We start from the raw sequence: 18,694 nt of genomic DNA, 5'->3' as shown, positions 1-18,694 counted from the left end.
TTCCTTTTTCCCTGTTCTACTACTTGTTTGTTATCTTTATTTATAATAATATTTCATTCCTAAGTTTTAGATGTTTATATATTCAAATATATCTTTTATAACTTTGGGGTTTTCAGTCTTGGTTAAAAAGATTGTCTTCACCTATATTTTATAGTCTTCTGGATTTCCATAAAATGTTTTTATAATACTGCTTTTTTAAAAAAAATCATCAAATATGATGTTGGCTGTAGATTTTTTAATCAATTGCCTTTATCAGATTGAGGAAGTTTTTTTCTCTAGGTAAACTGTTAAAATAACTTAGAATAAAATTATTCAAAAACTCATTAGATACTATTCTTACTAGGCTCTTTGTGAGGTGTTTTCACAATCTTAAATGTCATTTAATTTCCTAACAACCATGTGAACTAGGTATCATGAATTCTCACATTATGGATAAGGAAACTGAGTCTCACAGAAAGCAAATATCTTTTTTTTTTATTGTGGTAAATGTCACATAATAAAAAACATAACTATTTTAACCATATTTAACTATATAGTTCAGTGGCACTAAGTACATTCATATTGTTGTGCAACTCTCTCTATCATCCATCTCCCGAATTTTTCACCTTCCTAAACTGAAACTCTGTCCCTCTTAAACACTAACTCCCCATTCCCCCTCCCCAATCCCCACCCTCCGCCCCTGACATCTACCAGTGTACTTTCAGACTCTATGAATTTGACTATTCTAGGTACCTCATATAAGTGGAATCAAACAGTATTTGTCTGCACCTAATGTATATTGGAATGCATTTTTAAGGTTAATTTAATATATGTCCTGCAAACATGGTACCTTCTTTTTTATTCTTCCCCTGTGCTATACAGTAGGTACTCACCAGCCATCTACTTCATACATAGTAGTGTACATACGTCGGTCCCAATCTCCCGGTCCATCCCACCCTCCCCAACTTGGTGTCCATACATTTGTTCTCTACATCTGTGTCTCTGTTTCTGCTTTGCAAATAGGTTCATTTTTCTCAATTACACATATGTGTGTTAATATATGATACTTGTTTTTCTCTTTCTGACTTACTTCACTCTGTATGACAGTCTCTAGGTCTATCCATGTCTCTGCCAATGGCACAATTTTGTTCCTTTTTAAGGCTGAGTAATACTCCATTGTATATGTGCCACATCTTCTTTATCCATTCCTCTGTTGATGGACATTTAGGTTGCTCCCATGTCCTGGCTGTTGTAAATAGTGCTGCAGTGAACACTGGGGTGCATGTATCTTTTGGAATTACGGTTTTCTCTAGGTATATGCCCAGGAGTGGGACTCCTGGGTCAGAGAAGGCAAATACCTTGCTCAAGGTCCTACAGTTAATTAATGGCAGGACTAGGAGCCTATGTGCTACATCAGTAGTTAAGATTATTATTCTTATTTTCTACATCTATTTCAGCTCCTCTACCAAATCATGTATTACTCTATTCTGCTTACACTTTAGTGGTAACTATAAGATATGGTTCTTGTGTCTAAAAAAGCTCATAATTATTCCATACTTGTCATTTGACTTACCTAATTTAATATTCGTCTAGGTGATACAGAGTTTAAAAAGTCAGCTAGTGCTAAAAGAACTAAAACCAATAACATCAGTCCTTCTATGAGAGAAAGATTTATATTTTTTACTTCCTCCTAAAAGTAGAAAAGACCTTAGAGAATGGTTTAGAGTTCTAGTAGGAATAACCTGTGAGCTCTGCTACTTGAATAATTAATCTCGACTTCCAGTTCCAGCCATGGAATAGCTTATATCAGGTTAACTCTCCCACTGAAAACAATCATAAAAGGTCAGCAAGATGGTTTGAAGGGATTAGAGAGCAATTAATTAAGGGGGGACCCAAGGGGCTGTGATCCTAAGAGAAGGTCATCTCCGTAGAAACACTGGCTTTACCCCTGAGGGCATATTCTAAATTATGGTGCATGGCAATTGAAGCCAAGCCTAACATAGCAGTCATTTAGGGCAAAGAAGACTATGGTCAGGTCTTGGAGCTGCCAGAATGGCTGAGATACGAGGGACAAGTGTCTCAAGACAGGAAGGAATTGCAGAGGAAAAGCCCCAAAATTTATGTACAAATTTTCCTGAAATTGTTGGCTGATTCTATACCTGCCCATGCAGGGGGACTCAAAAGAACTAGATAACAGCATTTGGAAGCTTATTTATCAGCTACATGGTACTGGTGAGACAGAGGTTAGTGTTTAAGCCTGCCAAGGTGGAGGGCCCTGTGAGGCTGTCTGTAAAATAAAAAGTGAAAAATCTTGTTTAGAATTTAGTATTTTGAGATGTTTAAATGCACTATGAATGAAACTTTCATTTGGGACTTTGGGACAGGAGTTTTTACATGGAAATGGGATTTTGTGTTTATACTTGACTTTGCTATAATCCATTCGCCATGCTGACGCCTAGGTAATCTTTCTAAATGGTATGCTTTATTCTTTAAATATTATGTTACATTCCTTAACATTCTCCATGATGTTCCATCATACTTAAAATAAAAAAAACTTTAAATTTCACCATAGCGTACAGAATTTCTGCACAGTTTGGATTTTACCTAGCTTTCTAACCTCATTCTGTATCATTCACTTCCCCTTCCTGAGCTCCAGCCACACTAGCCAGCTTTTTCCTCAGGGCCATTGCATTTGCTATTTCCTCTGCTGGGAATTCTCTTCTTCCGTATCTGTTCATCGCTAGCTCCTTCTCGTCATTCAGGTCTCAGTTTAAAGTGTGTCATTTTAGAAACTCTTTGAACATTATACATAAAGTCTTCAAACTCATTTTCCATCACTAGTACTCAGTATTCTATCACTCTATTTAATTTTCTTCATAACAATTCTCACTATTAAAATGGTCTTACTTATTATGGAAACAGGAATGTTATATGTCAGGTTCACTACTATATGTCCCAGATAATAGTAGGCACTTAATATTTGTGAAATGAATGACTGTCCTACATAGTTACTGTATCCATATTTCTTCCTTGATTCTCATGTCTGGCTTCAAAAAAATACATTACTGGCATTTGCCTGTCATAATTTCAAAAACAATATAAAAATAGCACCAAAAAATTAACGAACTTTCAGCAAGGTAGTGATATACCCTGATACCTATTTTAATGTTTTCTCAACACATAAATAGAACATATCAAATTGAATTGCCAGTATACAAGTAGATATAAAGGGGAAAGTTTAACAAGTACATGGTACTGGGAAGACAGAGGTTAGTGTTTAAAGCTGCCAAGGTGAAGGGCCCTTGATAAACACCCCAGGCTTTCAGCTGAGATCCCAGAGGGCCACTTCCTAGAGGGAGAAGTAAAACTGAAATAGACTACCCTTAACAAAGCCTAAAACCAAGGTAATCAGCCTATACTCAACCTATGTTTGAGAGGAAACTCAACCTTCTGAGAAAGAAGATAACATCCAAAAAGTCTACAATTTTTCATTTATATAGTTTGGCTTCCAAAAAAATTTATAAGGCAGGCTAAAAAAAAAAAGAAAAAAAAGTAAGAAGATGTCCTAGACATATATCTGCACAAATGAGATGTACACAAGATTATTCACTATCAAAGTTTTCATAATAGCAAAATATTAGAAATTTGCCAAAGGACCACTATAGAGGATTGATTAAATAAGTTATGTCTATTCACATAACATAGTAGTTTTCATACAGGCACTATGAGCATTTGAGGCAGGACAGTTCTTTATCAGGATACTGTCATGTTACATCTTTGGCCCCAGCACAATAACTGTAAGTTGCACCTTCAACTCAGAATGCTCTCACACATTTTCATATGCCTCTGGGGTGAGACATTTCAATTGAAAATCATTAATGTCATGGAATTCTGTGCATCTATTAAAAAAATAAAATGAGAAAGTTGTTTATGAACTGATATGGAATGCCTACTGAGGTACATCTTAATAGCAAAATCTGACATACAGAGCAGTAAGTGTACTTTGCTATGGTTTGTTTAAGAAAGGAGGAAAATAAGAATATATATTTGGATTGCTTATATATGCATAGAAATTTCTGTACTTATACATAAGCTAATGAATGATTATATTTGGAGCCTGTAAGGGGAAGAGAGATGAGAATGGGGTGAAATATATTTAATGTATACTTTTCTACATTGTTTTGATTTTTAGAACATGTGGATATTCTATTAACAATAATTTTAAAATAGTAAAATTTTAGATATAAGTAATCTATTGTTTGAGATAATTTCTAAGAGATATGTTTAAAATTTATGTATTCATTAAAAAAAATGTTTCATTTTTTTTCTCAATCCTGTCTCCTTTTACCTTTTCTTTCATTCAGTGGAGTAGGGCGAAACTGGGGCTGGGCATCTGCAGGTAGCAGCATTCTTGCTGAATTTGGTACACTGCATATGGAGTTTGTCCACCTCAGCTACTTGACAGGAAACCCGATTTACTACAAAAAGGTTAGTTTCCTTGCCTTCTTTTCTTTGTTATAAAAGAATCCTTTAGGATTCTACCCCAAAGATTTGATTAAAGCTTAGGAAATGTTTGCCTTTTTAAAAATTATATAAAGAAATGTCCCTTCTATTTAGAACATATTTAAAATATTTACTGTTATTTGAGAAGATATAACCACTAGTAAGTTTTTTTAAAATTCCATTACTATCTCTATTTAGCATTGTGCTGAAGTTCCTAGTCAGCATGGCAAGATGAGACAAACAAAATGAACAAAAAGGTAAAGAATTGAAAAGGAAGAAAGAAAACAGTAACTTTTCACAGATTAGATGATTACCTAAAATATTAAGACAATCTACATATAAATTATTAGAAATAAGAGCTTAATTTATATTTTGAATAAAAGGTCAATATAAATATTAAAAATCAGTAGAATTTCTCTGTACCAGGTACAGCAGACAAGAAAGTATCATCTATAAAAACATATCTTATGTGGTAGGATAAAAGTATAAGTTTCCCACAAATAAATCTAACAAAAGATAAACAAAGTTCAAAACTATTAAGTGACATTAAAGATGACCTAAATAAATCGAGAGATCTATTATGTTCATGTATAGGAAAATAACACCATAAAAATTTCAGTCATCTCCAGATTGATCTATAGCATCAATTCAATGCCAATCAATTCCCCAATACCTTTTTTTTTTTTTTAATGGAACTTGACTATACACTTCTAGCATTTAAATAGAAGAGAAAACATTCAAAATATTCCTGAAGAAAAAACATGTTGGGTGGGTTTGTATTACTCAGTTATCAACACTAACAGTATAGTGTTGGTGCATAGAGACAAGTAAGACTGATGAACAGAATAAATAGCCCTTAAACAGACCCATGTATTTGTGGAAATGTTGTAACAACGATAGCATTGTAGATTATAACAATTCTAGGAGCATTAAAGGTTTAAATTTAAAAGACAAAATCTAATAAAGTTGAAAATACATATACTCTGTAACCCAGCAATTCCACTCTTTGGTATGTACATTTATATCATATACATAAAAACATTGGTTATATTAGCAATTTATATGATAAGATTTAATACAGCAGTGAAAATAAATTATGGTCACATTCATCAATCAAAAGAGTATAATACAACTTTCATAAAGTTTAAGGAAGCAGAGCTGAACAAAATATCGTTTAGGGATTCAAAAGTGATTTTAATAGAATCAGGATGATGATGAACATAAAATTCAGAGCTGTGATGATATCTAGGACAAGGGCAGTGGTATGTGAATGGGTAGCAATAAACAGAACAGCAAAGGTTATGTAGTGTTGTATTTCTTAAATTGAGATGTGAGTAGAATCTATATATATTCCTTTCTGTGTATGAAATATTTCATCAATTGAGAAGAATTTTCAGCTAAGATAGCAAAATGGAGCCAGATCACAGAATTTTCCATTTCCTGATTAAATTTAACAATAACAGTGAAAATAATAAAGACCAGCAAAAATTCATCAATTACAACGTAAGAAGGAAAGGCTGTAGCCTCATGTCATGGCAAAAAAAAAAAAAAAAAAAGCAAAAGATTTCTGCTATGATACTTAAGTCTGTTTCCCACCCTATCTTGAATCCTTACTGGGCAGAGAAAGAAAGTCAGCAAATTCCTGGTATTCCCTATTAATCTTACAGGGGAGACCAGTGCGTAGGGTGTCCAGTATATAATTCCCACAGCACGAGAGGGGTTCTCACCTTCCATCCTTCATGAGCACAGAGGCTTCAGGAAATGAGCTAGTACACTAGTACTCCAAATCTCAAAGTGTATCCAGAAGGGGAGAATATCCCCGCACACACACAGTAGGAAGGGATTTGAGGACAATTCAGCTATACTCTATCAAACCAAAGTTCAGGTCAGAGCTGACTGAGTTAAATGTGAGCAAGATGAAAAAGAAAGCATGGCAATTATACAGACATACTGCAGGAAGCAAAATCAGGGCAGTAAATAGCATGTAAAAGACTGATAAAGAACCCAGTTTGAAATTTTAAAGGTCTCTGTGAGCAATTCATATGTAATAGAGATTGAAATCAGTAAAATTAGAACTCAAAACCAAAATAAAACAGTAAAATACAAGAAAATTGTAGAGCTAAAGAAACAAATTGAGACCTTACATAATATATTTCTGTAAAATAAATAAATGAAAAATAACAAGTAACTTGTACATAGTTGAAAACTGAATTACTGACATGGAATAAAAGCAAGAGATAATCATAGTGAAAATAGGGGAAAACATAAAGAGATTAAAAAGATGATAAATTTGTAAAACAGAGATAATCTAACCTATAGTATTTCTTTCTTTTTTTTTTTAATTTTTGGCTGCGTTGGGTCTTCGTTGCTGTGTGTGGGCTTTCTCTAGTTGTGGCAAGCAGGGGCTACTCTTCGTTGCGGTGCATGGGCTTCTCATTGTGGTGGCATCCCTTGTTGTGGATCATGGGCTCTAGGTGCATGGGCTTCAGTAGTTGTGGTGCGTGGGCTCAGTAGTTGTAGCACACCGGCTCTAGAGTGCTCTAGTAGTTGTGGTGCATGGGCTTAGTTGCTCTGTGGCATGTGGGATCTTCCTGGGCCAGGGCTCGAACCCATGTCCCCTGCATTGGCAGGCGGATTCTTAACCACTGCACCACCAGGGAAGTCCTATATGGTATTTCTTAAGTGGAGGACCTAACCCATAGAACTCACCTAAGAGCAACAAAAAGGAGAAACAGAACTAAGAACTCCATTTTTAACAAAATTAGGAGATACTTGATACTGCATGTAACAAGATAGGAAGAAAGGTTGGCATAAGCAATCAAGGTCACAGAGAGGTTTGGGTAACTGAGGAGAGGATATTGATGGCTACAGATTTCAAAAATGAAAAGCTAATAGAGGGGCTTCCCTGGTGGCGCAGTGGTTGAGAGTCCGCCTGCCGATGCAGGGAACACGGGTTCGTGCCCCAGTCCTGGAAGATCCCACATGCCACGGAGCGGCTGGGCCCGTGAGCCATGGCCGCTGAGCCTGCGTGTCCGGAGCCTGTGCTCCGCAACGGGAGAGGCCACAACAGTGAGAGGCCTGCATACCGCAAAAAAAAAAAAAAAAAAGCTAATAGAGCAGTTCTCTAGATTAAGTGGTACATCTTGAGGTACAAAACCAAATCCTCATTAGCAGCAATGAGAACAGGATCACAGACAGATGGTGGATGCTTCTTTGGACCCCACTAAATATGATGTGTTGAGAAGCTAGAAAAACAGAATTCAGTTAGGAATCTCACTGACAAGTTGTATTTGTGCCCATACACTTCGGTGAGGGAAGAGAACGAATGACAGATTCTCTATTATGCGTAGTGCTGCATTGCTAGTTTCAGTTGCCTGAGGAGAAGCAAAAGCTTAAAAAAGCACATTCACATTTGGACTCTACTTATCCTTTTATGTCAAAACTCATGTGAATTGCTGGTTCAGGAAAAATAGTAATGAGTAAGTCATCAAAAAAGAACATGTATAGAATTTATACAAAAATATTACCAGAAAAAAAAAGAAGGAAAAAATGTGAAAAATAAATGATGGCCAAAAAATGCTTATCAGAAAATAGCAATTGAAGACCTGGACCAAACATCACCATGAGAGAGAAGATAATGAAGCACTCATCTCTGTGAAACAAGAATATAAGATGTGATATCATTAATAAAGTGTAAGAAAAAATTAAGTTATCGTCAAAATGAAGGGCAAAATGGAAGCAATACAAAGAAAGCATTCAAAATACAGTAAGAGACTTAGAAGACAAAATTGAGACAGGCTAGTAAAAGTATGGAAATGAAAAGATAGATAAAAGGATTTAGAAAGGAAATAATAGATGTAGAAGAGAAGCAGAGAGGATTCAATGTATGCATTATTTTCAGGAGACAAAAGAACGCTAATTTTTTCGTCTTTCATAACAACATCATCCTGAACTGACTAAACCTGGTTCATGGAATTATTCAGATTGAGATTGTTGTACATAGAGTTGGTCTCAAACATGAAAGAACACAGGTAATAAACATCCCTGAGCCCATTCCTAAAACTGCATGATGACAGATTCCAGCTGAGTGAAAGATGATTGGGAACTTTGTGTTAAAAGGATTAATGTTATAATGCTCAAGTCCAAAAAATAGTGAAGTACATATAAGGTCCTGTGAAAAAGAAAATGTTTCCCCAAGTCATTTATGCCAATTAAGTTATCCTTCAGATGAGAAGATAACATTCTCAAATAAGAATATAAGAAATGGTATACCTTCGTGCTTTTTTTTTTTTTTTAAGCACTTAAAAAATCCATCATCCAATCTAGAGGTGAATCAAAACAAAGTCCCTGGGGAAGTCTCTAGCGTCTTAATATGTTTCATGATTTTTCCCCCCTTAACTTCAGGATGTCTTTTAGGAATTGGAAGTTTAGGAGTTTTAGAAATATAGGGATATCTATTATGGGATCAATATTTAAAGTTCAGCAATTTAGTTTTACTTTATTTACTTTTTCATCTATTAACTTCAGAGTGGTTTCATACTTTTTTATTACAAATGTCCTATTATGATAATATTTCTATGAAATTATTTCTGATTTTATGTTTAGTTATGCATACATTGAATATGTCTGGAATGATGTTTATCACCGATGTTTCTGATGGCTATTTCTGGATAGTACAGTGTTGGAATTTAAATTGGTTTCCGTCTGTGCTCTTTTCTTTGTATTTTTATTTCTTGACTTTTAAATAATGCTCATATTTCATCGTATAAAAATAATGAGTCATTAGAAGCCTTTCCTTACCGTCTCTCTCTCTCTCTCTCTCTCTCTCTCTCTCTCTTTCTCTTTCTCTCTCTCTCTCACACACACACACACACAGACACACACACACACACACATACACACACAAGATTGGGGGTGGGATGACAGTGTAGGCTCTGAGTGAGGAGAAAAACAAAGCCCAGATTAATATAAAACCTTAATGATTTTATTTTCATTAATTGCATTCTTAATTTTATTTTGCTTATTAGGTCATGCACATTCGGAAACTACTTCAGAAAATGGATCGTCCAAATGGTCTTTATCCAAATTATTTGAATCCACGAACAGGTCGCTGGGGTCAGTGTAAGTATTTCTATTACAACTGATGCTTTGTTGAAAGATTGAAACTTGTGCTTGATGTATTGATAAATATACTACATGTAGTGTTAGAAACCTCAGTTAGTATATAACCCTGTGATCTGCTAGTGCTGTTACCTTTGGCAAGTTTCTAATCTCTCGTAGCTTCAGGTTTTCTACTTGTAAAATGGAAACATGAATTTCCCCTCTCACAGGAGTATTTTATTTCGTGTATGTGTAAGTACTTTGCTAAAATATAGTGTGGCATTTGCGCAGGGTTGTACTTTTAAGCCCTTATTTGTAAACTATATCTTCATGTAAATAAGAGCATTGCTTGATATAAGTATGTAGTAGCGGAATATGAAGAACAGTTGAGCATGTCAAATGACTAGAAAATGGGGTGATTGCTCTTAGACAGGCCATGTCTGGTCATTCATTTTAAAAGAAGGTATCAGTGTCTGTTATTCACCAGGCTCTTGAATGAGACTGGAGATAGGGAAAGAATATATAGGACTTGGTCTGAATTCAGGCAGCTCTCTGGCTAGCAGGCAGGGTAGGCAGACACACTTAGAAGTAGTTGAAATATAATGTGATAGATGTATTGATAGTAGAGGAATGTACCAATTATTAGGTGAGACTGGTAGAAGTGATTTCCTGTCTCAGGAGACAGTGTTTTGTTTGGGGAGGGGGTGATTTTCTTATTAGAGTTTTAGAATTGATCTTTGAAGGAATTGATTTTTTAAAAACAATAAATAATAAATGTTTTCTGTTAGTTCATGAAAAAAACAAGACACAAATGGACAATATACAGATGTTCATATTTAATCCTAAAAGTGGTGCTAATGAGGATGATACGTGGAGACAACGTAGTGTAACAGTACACTCTTTCTGTACAGACTGGTGCTACTTTACTAGAATGTACAAAAGACTGCCATCTGTAGTACCATATTTGTAGCATCTCCATAGACTGGTCATCAGAGACCTTTGTCCCTCTGTCTTCCCACTTCACCAAGTCCCTAATCAAATCAATGAAGCTTTTAAACAGAAGACACTGTTCTTTATCTATTAAATCTATAAAGGAAGTGGACACATCCCTGTATCCAGTGCTTCAAAAAGTATTAGGGCTTCCCTGGTGGCGCAGTGGTTGAGAATCTGCCTGCTAATGCAGGAGACACGGGTTCGAGCCCTGGTCTGGGAGGATCCCACATGCCGCGGAGCAACTAGGCCCATGAGCCACAACTACCGAGCCTGTGCGTCTGGAGCCTGTGCTCTGCAACAAGAGAGGCCACGATAGTGAGAGGCCCGCGCACGGCGATGAAGAGTGGCCCCCGCTTGCCACAACTAGAGAAAGCCCTCGCACAGAAACAAAGACCCAACACAGCAAAAATAAATTAATAAACTCCTACCCCCAATATCTTCTTAAAAAAAAAAGTATTAAAATTTGTATGACCTTTGAACTAGTGACTCATTTCTAAGCATTTATTCCAAAGAAATTTTCAGATATATATATGTATATAGATAGATAGATAGATAGATAGATAGATAGATATACACAAACGCACACACACACACCCAGCACATATATATGTATATATAGAGAGGTAATTTACAATTTTGGAGTTATTTATAATAGGGATAATTTGGAAACATTCTAAAGCACTCCATAGAAAGTCCAATGGAACTTTCTATGATGATGAAAATGTTCTATTTCTGTCCTGTCTAATATAGTAGTGGTTATTAGCATGTGGTTATTGAGCACTGGAAATGTTAGTATGGTTGTGGAACTGCATTTTAAATCTTATTTACTTTAAATTAATTTAAATTTAATTAGATATTTGTGACTACAGCCTACCACATTGGACAGTGCAGTTTTTAAACATCCTATGAAAGAAATTTGGTTAAATTATAATCCCTCCAGATCTGATATACAATATAGTCATTAAAAGTTATGTTATAGAATACTTGACATAGGTAAATATGAAATATCTAGAAAGATATTGAGAAAAAGAGAGAAAACAAATACCACAAGGATAGAAACCAAAGTGCTACCTGTGGTTTTTTACTGAATGTTTGTTTTTGTTTTGTTTACCTCTATTAATCTAAATTTGATAATGGACATGTATTACTTTTGAAGTAAGATTAAAAACATTTTTAAATAAGAAGATGCTATTTTCCACACCAAAATCTTAGAATACTGGAAAAAATAAATCACTGTTTGAGAATCGCCAGCCTTTGAAATGACCAGCAGTGTCTCACTGATGGCATCTTAATTATTAAAGTTATAACTCTTTCTCTTCATCATATGGTGTTGTGAAAACTAGATAGCCACATGAAAAAGAATGAAGTTGGGCCCTTACCTTTATTAGATACAAAACTTAACTCACAATGCACCCAAGACCCTAAATTTAAGGACCAAAACTATACAACTCTTAGAAGAGGGACAAATCTTCATGACCTTGGATTTGGGAGTGACTTCTTCAAAAGCATAGGCAACAATAGAAAAAATAGATCAATTGGATTTCATTAAAATTAGAAACTTTTGTGCATCAAAGGATATTGTCATGAGATTGAAAGACAACCCACAGAACAAGAGTTTATTTGCAAATAAATGAGAGTTAATATTTGCAAATCATATATCTGATAAGGGCTTAACATCCAGAATATATAAAGACCTTCTAAAACTCAACAGCAAAAAGACAGACACTCAATTAAAAAATGGGTAAAGGACTTGAATAGATATTTCTCCAAAGAAAATATTCAAATGGAAAATAAACACATGAAAAAAATGCTCAGCATCGTTAGTTATTAGGGGAATGCAATTAGAAGCATAATGAGATGTCACTTCACACCTACCAGGATGACTGTAATCAAACGGACAGATAATGAGTGTTGGTGAGGATGTGTGGATAAATTGGAACCCTCTCACACCGCTAGTGGGAATGTAAAATGGTGTAGCCACTGTGAAAAAGTTTGGTGGTTTCACAATAAGTTGAACGTAGAATTCCATATGATCTAGCAGTTCAACTCCTAGGTATCTACCCAAAAGATTTGAAAGCAAGGACTCCAACAGATACTTGTATGCCAGTGTTCACAACAACATTATTTGCAATACCCAAACGTAGAAGCAACCAAAGTGTCCAAGAGATGGATAAACAAAATGTGGTATATACATTCAGTGGAATATTATTTGGCTATAAAAAGGAATAAAGTTCTGATACATGCTACAACATCGATGAACCTTGAAAATATTATGCTGAAATGAAAAACACCAGTTGCAAAAGGACAAATACTGTATAATTCCAGTTACATCAGATATCTAGAGTAGTCAAATTTACAGAGACAGAAAGTGGATTGGAGGTTACCAGGGGCTTGGGTGGGAGGAGAATGGAGAGTTATTGCTTAATAGGTACAGAGTTTCTATTTGGGGTGAAGAAAAAGTTTTGGAAATAATGACAATGTTTGTACCACATTATGAATGTAATTAATGCCACTGAATAGTACACTTAAAAAATGGTAAAAATAGTAATGTTCATGTTATATGTATTTTACCACAATAAAAAATTGCAGTAAAAACAATTCTTTCATTCATACTTGTTTTTTCCCACAAAACAAATCCAGATGACTTCTTTAGATTATGTTCACTCTCAGCATTTATTAATTTTGAGACTGTTATAAAAAGAGCTATTCACTGGTTGTTTTGACAAGAGGTCTTTAAACTTCTAGGGGAGCTATCCTAATATCCCTTTAGCAGCTGCAGTCCTTTTAAATTGTCCAATTTATTCCTTTTAGTATTTTTGTATATTTCGTATCAGTTTCTGAAGAGTGTATCAAATTCCATTATTATCTTTGAGCAGTATACATCTGTCATAACTATAAATAGTCTGCAAAACAAACAGTGAATTGAACTGAAATTTAACAATTCAGCTTTGGCTAACTGTATTATAATTAGAGTAATGATAATGTCTGTGACATGCACACAGCAATCACAGAGAATAGTTATGGTAATTACCTTCAGGAAAAGTACTTGGCAACAGATATAAAAGAATATAGTAAGCAACCTAGATTTAAAGGCACATCATTAATATCTTTTTTTTTTACTCTATTTTTTCACTAGTTTTCTAAGTACAACACTTAGCCTATACCGTTTAATGACTTAAGTGAAGAAAATATAGGAAGTTTATCATTACTGATTAACTAAATTTTATACTACTGATTTAAAAACTGTGAAAGAAAAGCAAGAATGGGTATAATATTTGGAGTTAGAAGACTAATCCAGGCTTTCCTGCTTAATAATTTAGATAAGTTATTTAACCTCATGCCTTTGTTTCTTCATCTGTTCTAATTGTACTTATTTTAATAAGACAGTTGTGTGGGTCATATTTATGAGATAATAAATATATTTGAAAATGCTTCATAAACTATAACACATGATACAAATATTTTTATTCTAGAATTTCTTGTAAGAACACTTCAAGAATTAACTTCTTAGAAACCTGCCGTTAACTTCATGACATGCTAAGACAGATAATATGAACCATTGGTATTTAGTAATACTTTATAATGTGTTATCAATTTCTGAATTTCAAAAGGACCTTGGAGTGACATGGTTCATCAGATTTGACATCTAGGCAGGCATGGTTCAGTGGTTCAAATAAGAAAGTCAGACTGCTGGGTGATAAATTCCGTAGTTAACCAAGGATTGCAGGCGTCTGCTGTGTATTCATTTATTAAGCATATAAACTTCCACTGGACCTAGAGTCTAGAAGAGCTGGAGAGAGCCTGTCAGGCAGGACTGAGACTACATCCTGTAACCTAAGTAACCTGTAACTAAATCTCTAATCCCTAGCAATAATTAACATATCTAAAAATCATTTCCCCTAAACCGTGATGCCAAAGACTTTTGCCTTTTCCATCTTTTTCTCGTTATTTCACCTACTTTAATTTTGTTATGTTTTCTTTTCCTGCTCATTTATTAATCCTTAGATCTACGACATATCCAGAAATATATGTTTGAGACCAAAGTTGAGACCAAATATATGTTTGAGACCATGCTCCTAAGTACCATTTGTGTCCTTTGATCATTTCATACATTCTCTCTGAGTAAACTCCATTATGGCTCAAATACACTTTTATAAATCCCAGTTTTATAACTCCCAAAGTTATATCCCCAACTTATCTCTCTCTGGATTTCCACATGTTTGTTATATCCATTTAGCTATCCAGCCAGTCCCTCAAATTCAGCATGCCCAAGATTCAGACTCCTTCCACTTTAAGCCATTTCCCCCTCTAGTATTCCCAGTTTCAGTGAAGAGCACCACTGTTCACTCATTTGCCCCAGCAAGAAATCTAGACATCATCCATGATTTCTCTTTCTCCATTCTTTCAGTAAACAGCTGATAGATATCAAACCAAAAGAGTGTGGTAGAGTCAAGAAAAATTAGATTATTTTAAGATGTTAATAATAAGAGGTAGTTTCAGTTGAAGGGTAGAAGTTGATAAACCAAGAGGGGGATTCCTGGAAAGGAAGCAGAAGTGGTTAGTGTCCAGAGCTAGATGGAGTGCATAGAGTAGAGAAGGAACATTTCTTCCTCTTTAACAGGCAAAGGGAATAGATAAATTGATAGATGGGGGTATAGGAAGTTGAAAGATACATTTTTGGGGTGAATGATCTGTATTTTTTATGTGAATTTGAAGGCTTGGTTGTCTGCTGAGAGTAAGGAAGAAGGTAGAGCTGTAGAGGCCTTTTGAAGAAGAGATTTCAAAAATCTGCTTTAGGGAATGGGAAAGAGCACTAATCAAGGGGTCATAGAAAAGTTGACAAGCAATGCTGAGGTTCTCATTGGCGGTGAAAATTGTGAATTTGGGGATAATAGTAGAGTAGACTGACAGGTGGGCTGATGTTTTACTGGTTGCATGCAATAGGTGAACAGTGGCACGAGGATCCTGAATGGTTGGACAAGAGGATCACCTGTTGCTTCCTTTCCTAACCAGCCTAGACTGCATAGGATCCAAAATAGTGTGAGAATACGCGAGCACGTTTAGTCTTTTGTGTTACCTGTCCTACAAATCCCAATACTTGTATCAGTGTAGCCATGTACCTTTTGCATTCATCTACAGAGTCAGCTGAGGATTGCTGATGAAAATCATCAGTAATACAGGGTGAAGTCACTATAAATTTATAATTTCCAATTCTAACTGGATCACCCCTCACAACTCTAACTTTGATCAGTTTACTTTCTTATTCTTTACTCTCCTTAAGTCTTATGTATAAACCTCCTGTCCATCCTCATCTCTCTTTTGACTGTTTCTTTATTTTCAATTTCCTGGGCAGTTTTAGTTTAGGTGTGTCTTTAGTAAAAAGTATTTATATAGATTAATAAAATAAAACTTAAAAAAATTCCTGTGTGAGAGTCTCAGTTTATTTTAAAAGATGAGTTTAATTTGATTTGTTGATGTTACTGATAGGTTTGGGCTGATTCCAAATATCCTTTTTATTTTGTTTACTTGCTTTTGTAAAAACAGTTTTATTAAGGTAAAATTGACATAAACTGTATATAATAAAGTATACAATTTGACAAGCTTTAAAGTAAGTATACACTTATGAAAACCATCACCACAATCAAAATAATTAACATATCACCCCAAAAGATTTCCTCATACCCCTTTATGATATCTTCCTCACTCCCTTTCTCACTCCTTCCTCGAGCAACCACTGATCTGCTTTCTATCATTACAGATAGGTTTGTTGTATTCTCTACAACTTTATATAAATGCAATCCTTTATATGTACTTTTAATTTTTGTCTGGCTTCTTTCACTCAGCAGTATTATTTTGAGATTCATCCATGTTGTGTATATCCGTAGTTCCGAGTACAGTTCCACTTTGTGGAATACCACAATTTGTTTATCCATTCACCTGTTGATGGACATCTGGGTTATTTTCACTTTGGGGCTGTTACAAATAAAGTGCTTTGAACATTCACACACAAGCCTTCGAGTGGACATGTGTTCTTCTTTCTCAGGAGTAAATATCCAAGAACGGGATGTTTGTATCGTATGGTAGGTGTGTATATTTATCTTTTTAAGAAACTGCCAAGTTGTTTTCCAAAGTGGATGTACCATTTTACATTCCCATCAATAGTGTTCTTCCACATAATCACCAATACGTGAAAAAGACTACTAAATATGTGAAATACCACATCCAGGAGAAAAAGATATCCTAGAAAATTGGATACATATTTGAGGAGAGTGATTATGGTAAACTCCTACTGGACTAAATTTGAAGTATGTTGGAAATATGGCTGTCACTATAATGTTTACATTATTGGTCTTAATATAGTCATTGTAATTAAAAACCATTATTTTTTATCCTCTGTCTTCTCTTTCTTCCACCTCCATCCTTCTCTTTTCTCTTTTGTTGCAGATCATACATCAGTTGGCGGGCTAGGAGACAGTTTTTATGAGTACTTACTAAAAGCATGGTTGATGTCAGATAAAACAGATCATGAGGCCAGAAAAATGTATGATGATGCTATTGAGGTAATTATTATCAGAACCTTTACCTAATTAACATATCGAATATATGATGTATTTGATAGAAATTGATGAGCATCTGTACATATTATATACATTCCTTAGAGTTTGTTAGTATTTTAATAGTCATATATTAAGTTTTTCTTTATTGTGGCACTTTAAAGAAATTGTTGAGGAATTTAGTGTAACATATTTATGTATGAAAATTTATCTTAATTACTTGTAGCTATTTTCTACAGGGACTGGAAAAGCTAACTTCACATACTTTTCCATAAACATTCCTTTTTTGAAATGACCCATTAAACCTACATGTTGAGAGCCTTATGGGTAAATAATAAGGACAAAACACTTTTATAGTACTTTTTACATGCCAGGAACTGTCCTGACCCCTGTTCTGACCCCTTTCACATATGTGAAATCATTTAATCTTCTCTACCATTTTGTACATGAGGACCTTAAGGTGCAGAGAGGTTAAGTAACTTGCTGAAGTTCGCATAGCTTAGTTAGTGATGGAGCCTGGAACTCGAGTCTAGATCCAAAGCCTATGCTCTTAACCACTATTCTGTATTGTTTTATATTTATGTAACCCCGTATCACAGTGTAAAAGTTTAAAATTGGAACAAGTTTCATTCTTGGAAACACTTATATGTGATACCTCCAAGTGGAAACTATGAAATAGAAAAGTGATTTAATTACTTTGTAAATTATTTGCTTTCTGATCTAGTATAAACCCCTATCCCTGTAATAATTTAATCACTTTTAAAAATTGTGTATTTTGTATGTAACACCATTTCTGACTCTAGTCAATCATCCATACTCAAAGTTACAGTTGTTTTGTATTTAAGTTAAACCAAGGATCTTATTACCCATTTATATCCTTACTTTTTGAGGAACTAATCTCTATAGTTGTTTATAAAAATGCACAGGAGTTGAACTAATATGTGGCATTATAGTGCTTCGCCCATTGTGGGCATTCAATAAATGTTTCTTGAAGGAGTGTGTTGACTAAGAAATTGAACTAAATTTATGGGTAATCAGGAATCTCCACTTTAGTATGTGACTTCTAAAATTCTTTATGAAGACCTGTATTTTGAAAAGTTGTAGAATTTTATTCTGTTATTAAACTTTAAACCTAGAAATTTTTATGATGCAAGAAAAGTCATTATCTAGGAAGAATGTAATAATTTTAGAATTGCAATGTTGAAAACAGCCACCCTTAGTCATTCCCACTAGTCTGTGGGTTCCTTGAAGACAGACTAATTTGTTTATTATTGTCTAGTATGACCTGAAACAATATGTATTCAGTAAGTATTTGATAAATGAATGACTGTATTTACTGTTTTTATTTTTGAGAAAGTGTGACATGTCATATACCATGTAATCATTTTTTCTTCATAGTTCGCTGCTTGTAATATTTTGAATCTAAAACCATTTTCTCTTGTTTTGCATAATGTTTCCTAAAGGAAAAAGAACATATTTATCATTGCTTTTTTAAAAATTTATTTTTTCTTATTATCTATTTTATACATATTAGTGTATATATGTCAATCCCAATCTCCCAATTC

The 18,694-nt window shown here is 34.5% G+C and overlaps 1 protein-coding gene across 2 annotated transcripts in view; it reads left to right on the top strand.

The window, feature by feature from the left end:
- MAN1A2 (mannosidase alpha class 1A member 2) overlaps positions 1-18,694 on the top strand; it is a 172,203-nt gene that overhangs the window by 101,499 nt on the left and 52,010 nt on the right. For both annotated transcript variants that reach the window (XM_033436561.2, XM_004263248.4), the window contains exons 7-9: positions 4,344-4,467; positions 9,510-9,603; positions 17,020-17,135. In XM_033436561.2, coding sequence (XP_033292452.1) covers positions 4,344-4,467; positions 9,510-9,603; positions 17,020-17,135 — 334 coding nt within the window. The remainder of the gene's footprint in view (positions 1-4,343; positions 4,468-9,509; positions 9,604-17,019; positions 17,136-18,694) is intronic.

This window comes from Orcinus orca, chromosome 1 (genome assembly GCF_937001465.1).
Source record: "Orcinus orca chromosome 1, mOrcOrc1.1, whole genome shotgun sequence".
In the NCBI taxonomy this organism is placed as follows: Eukaryota; Metazoa; Chordata; class Mammalia; order Artiodactyla; family Delphinidae; genus Orcinus; species Orcinus orca.
Note: the sequence above shows the minus strand (reverse complement) of the source record. Positions and strands in the feature narration are given on the sequence as shown.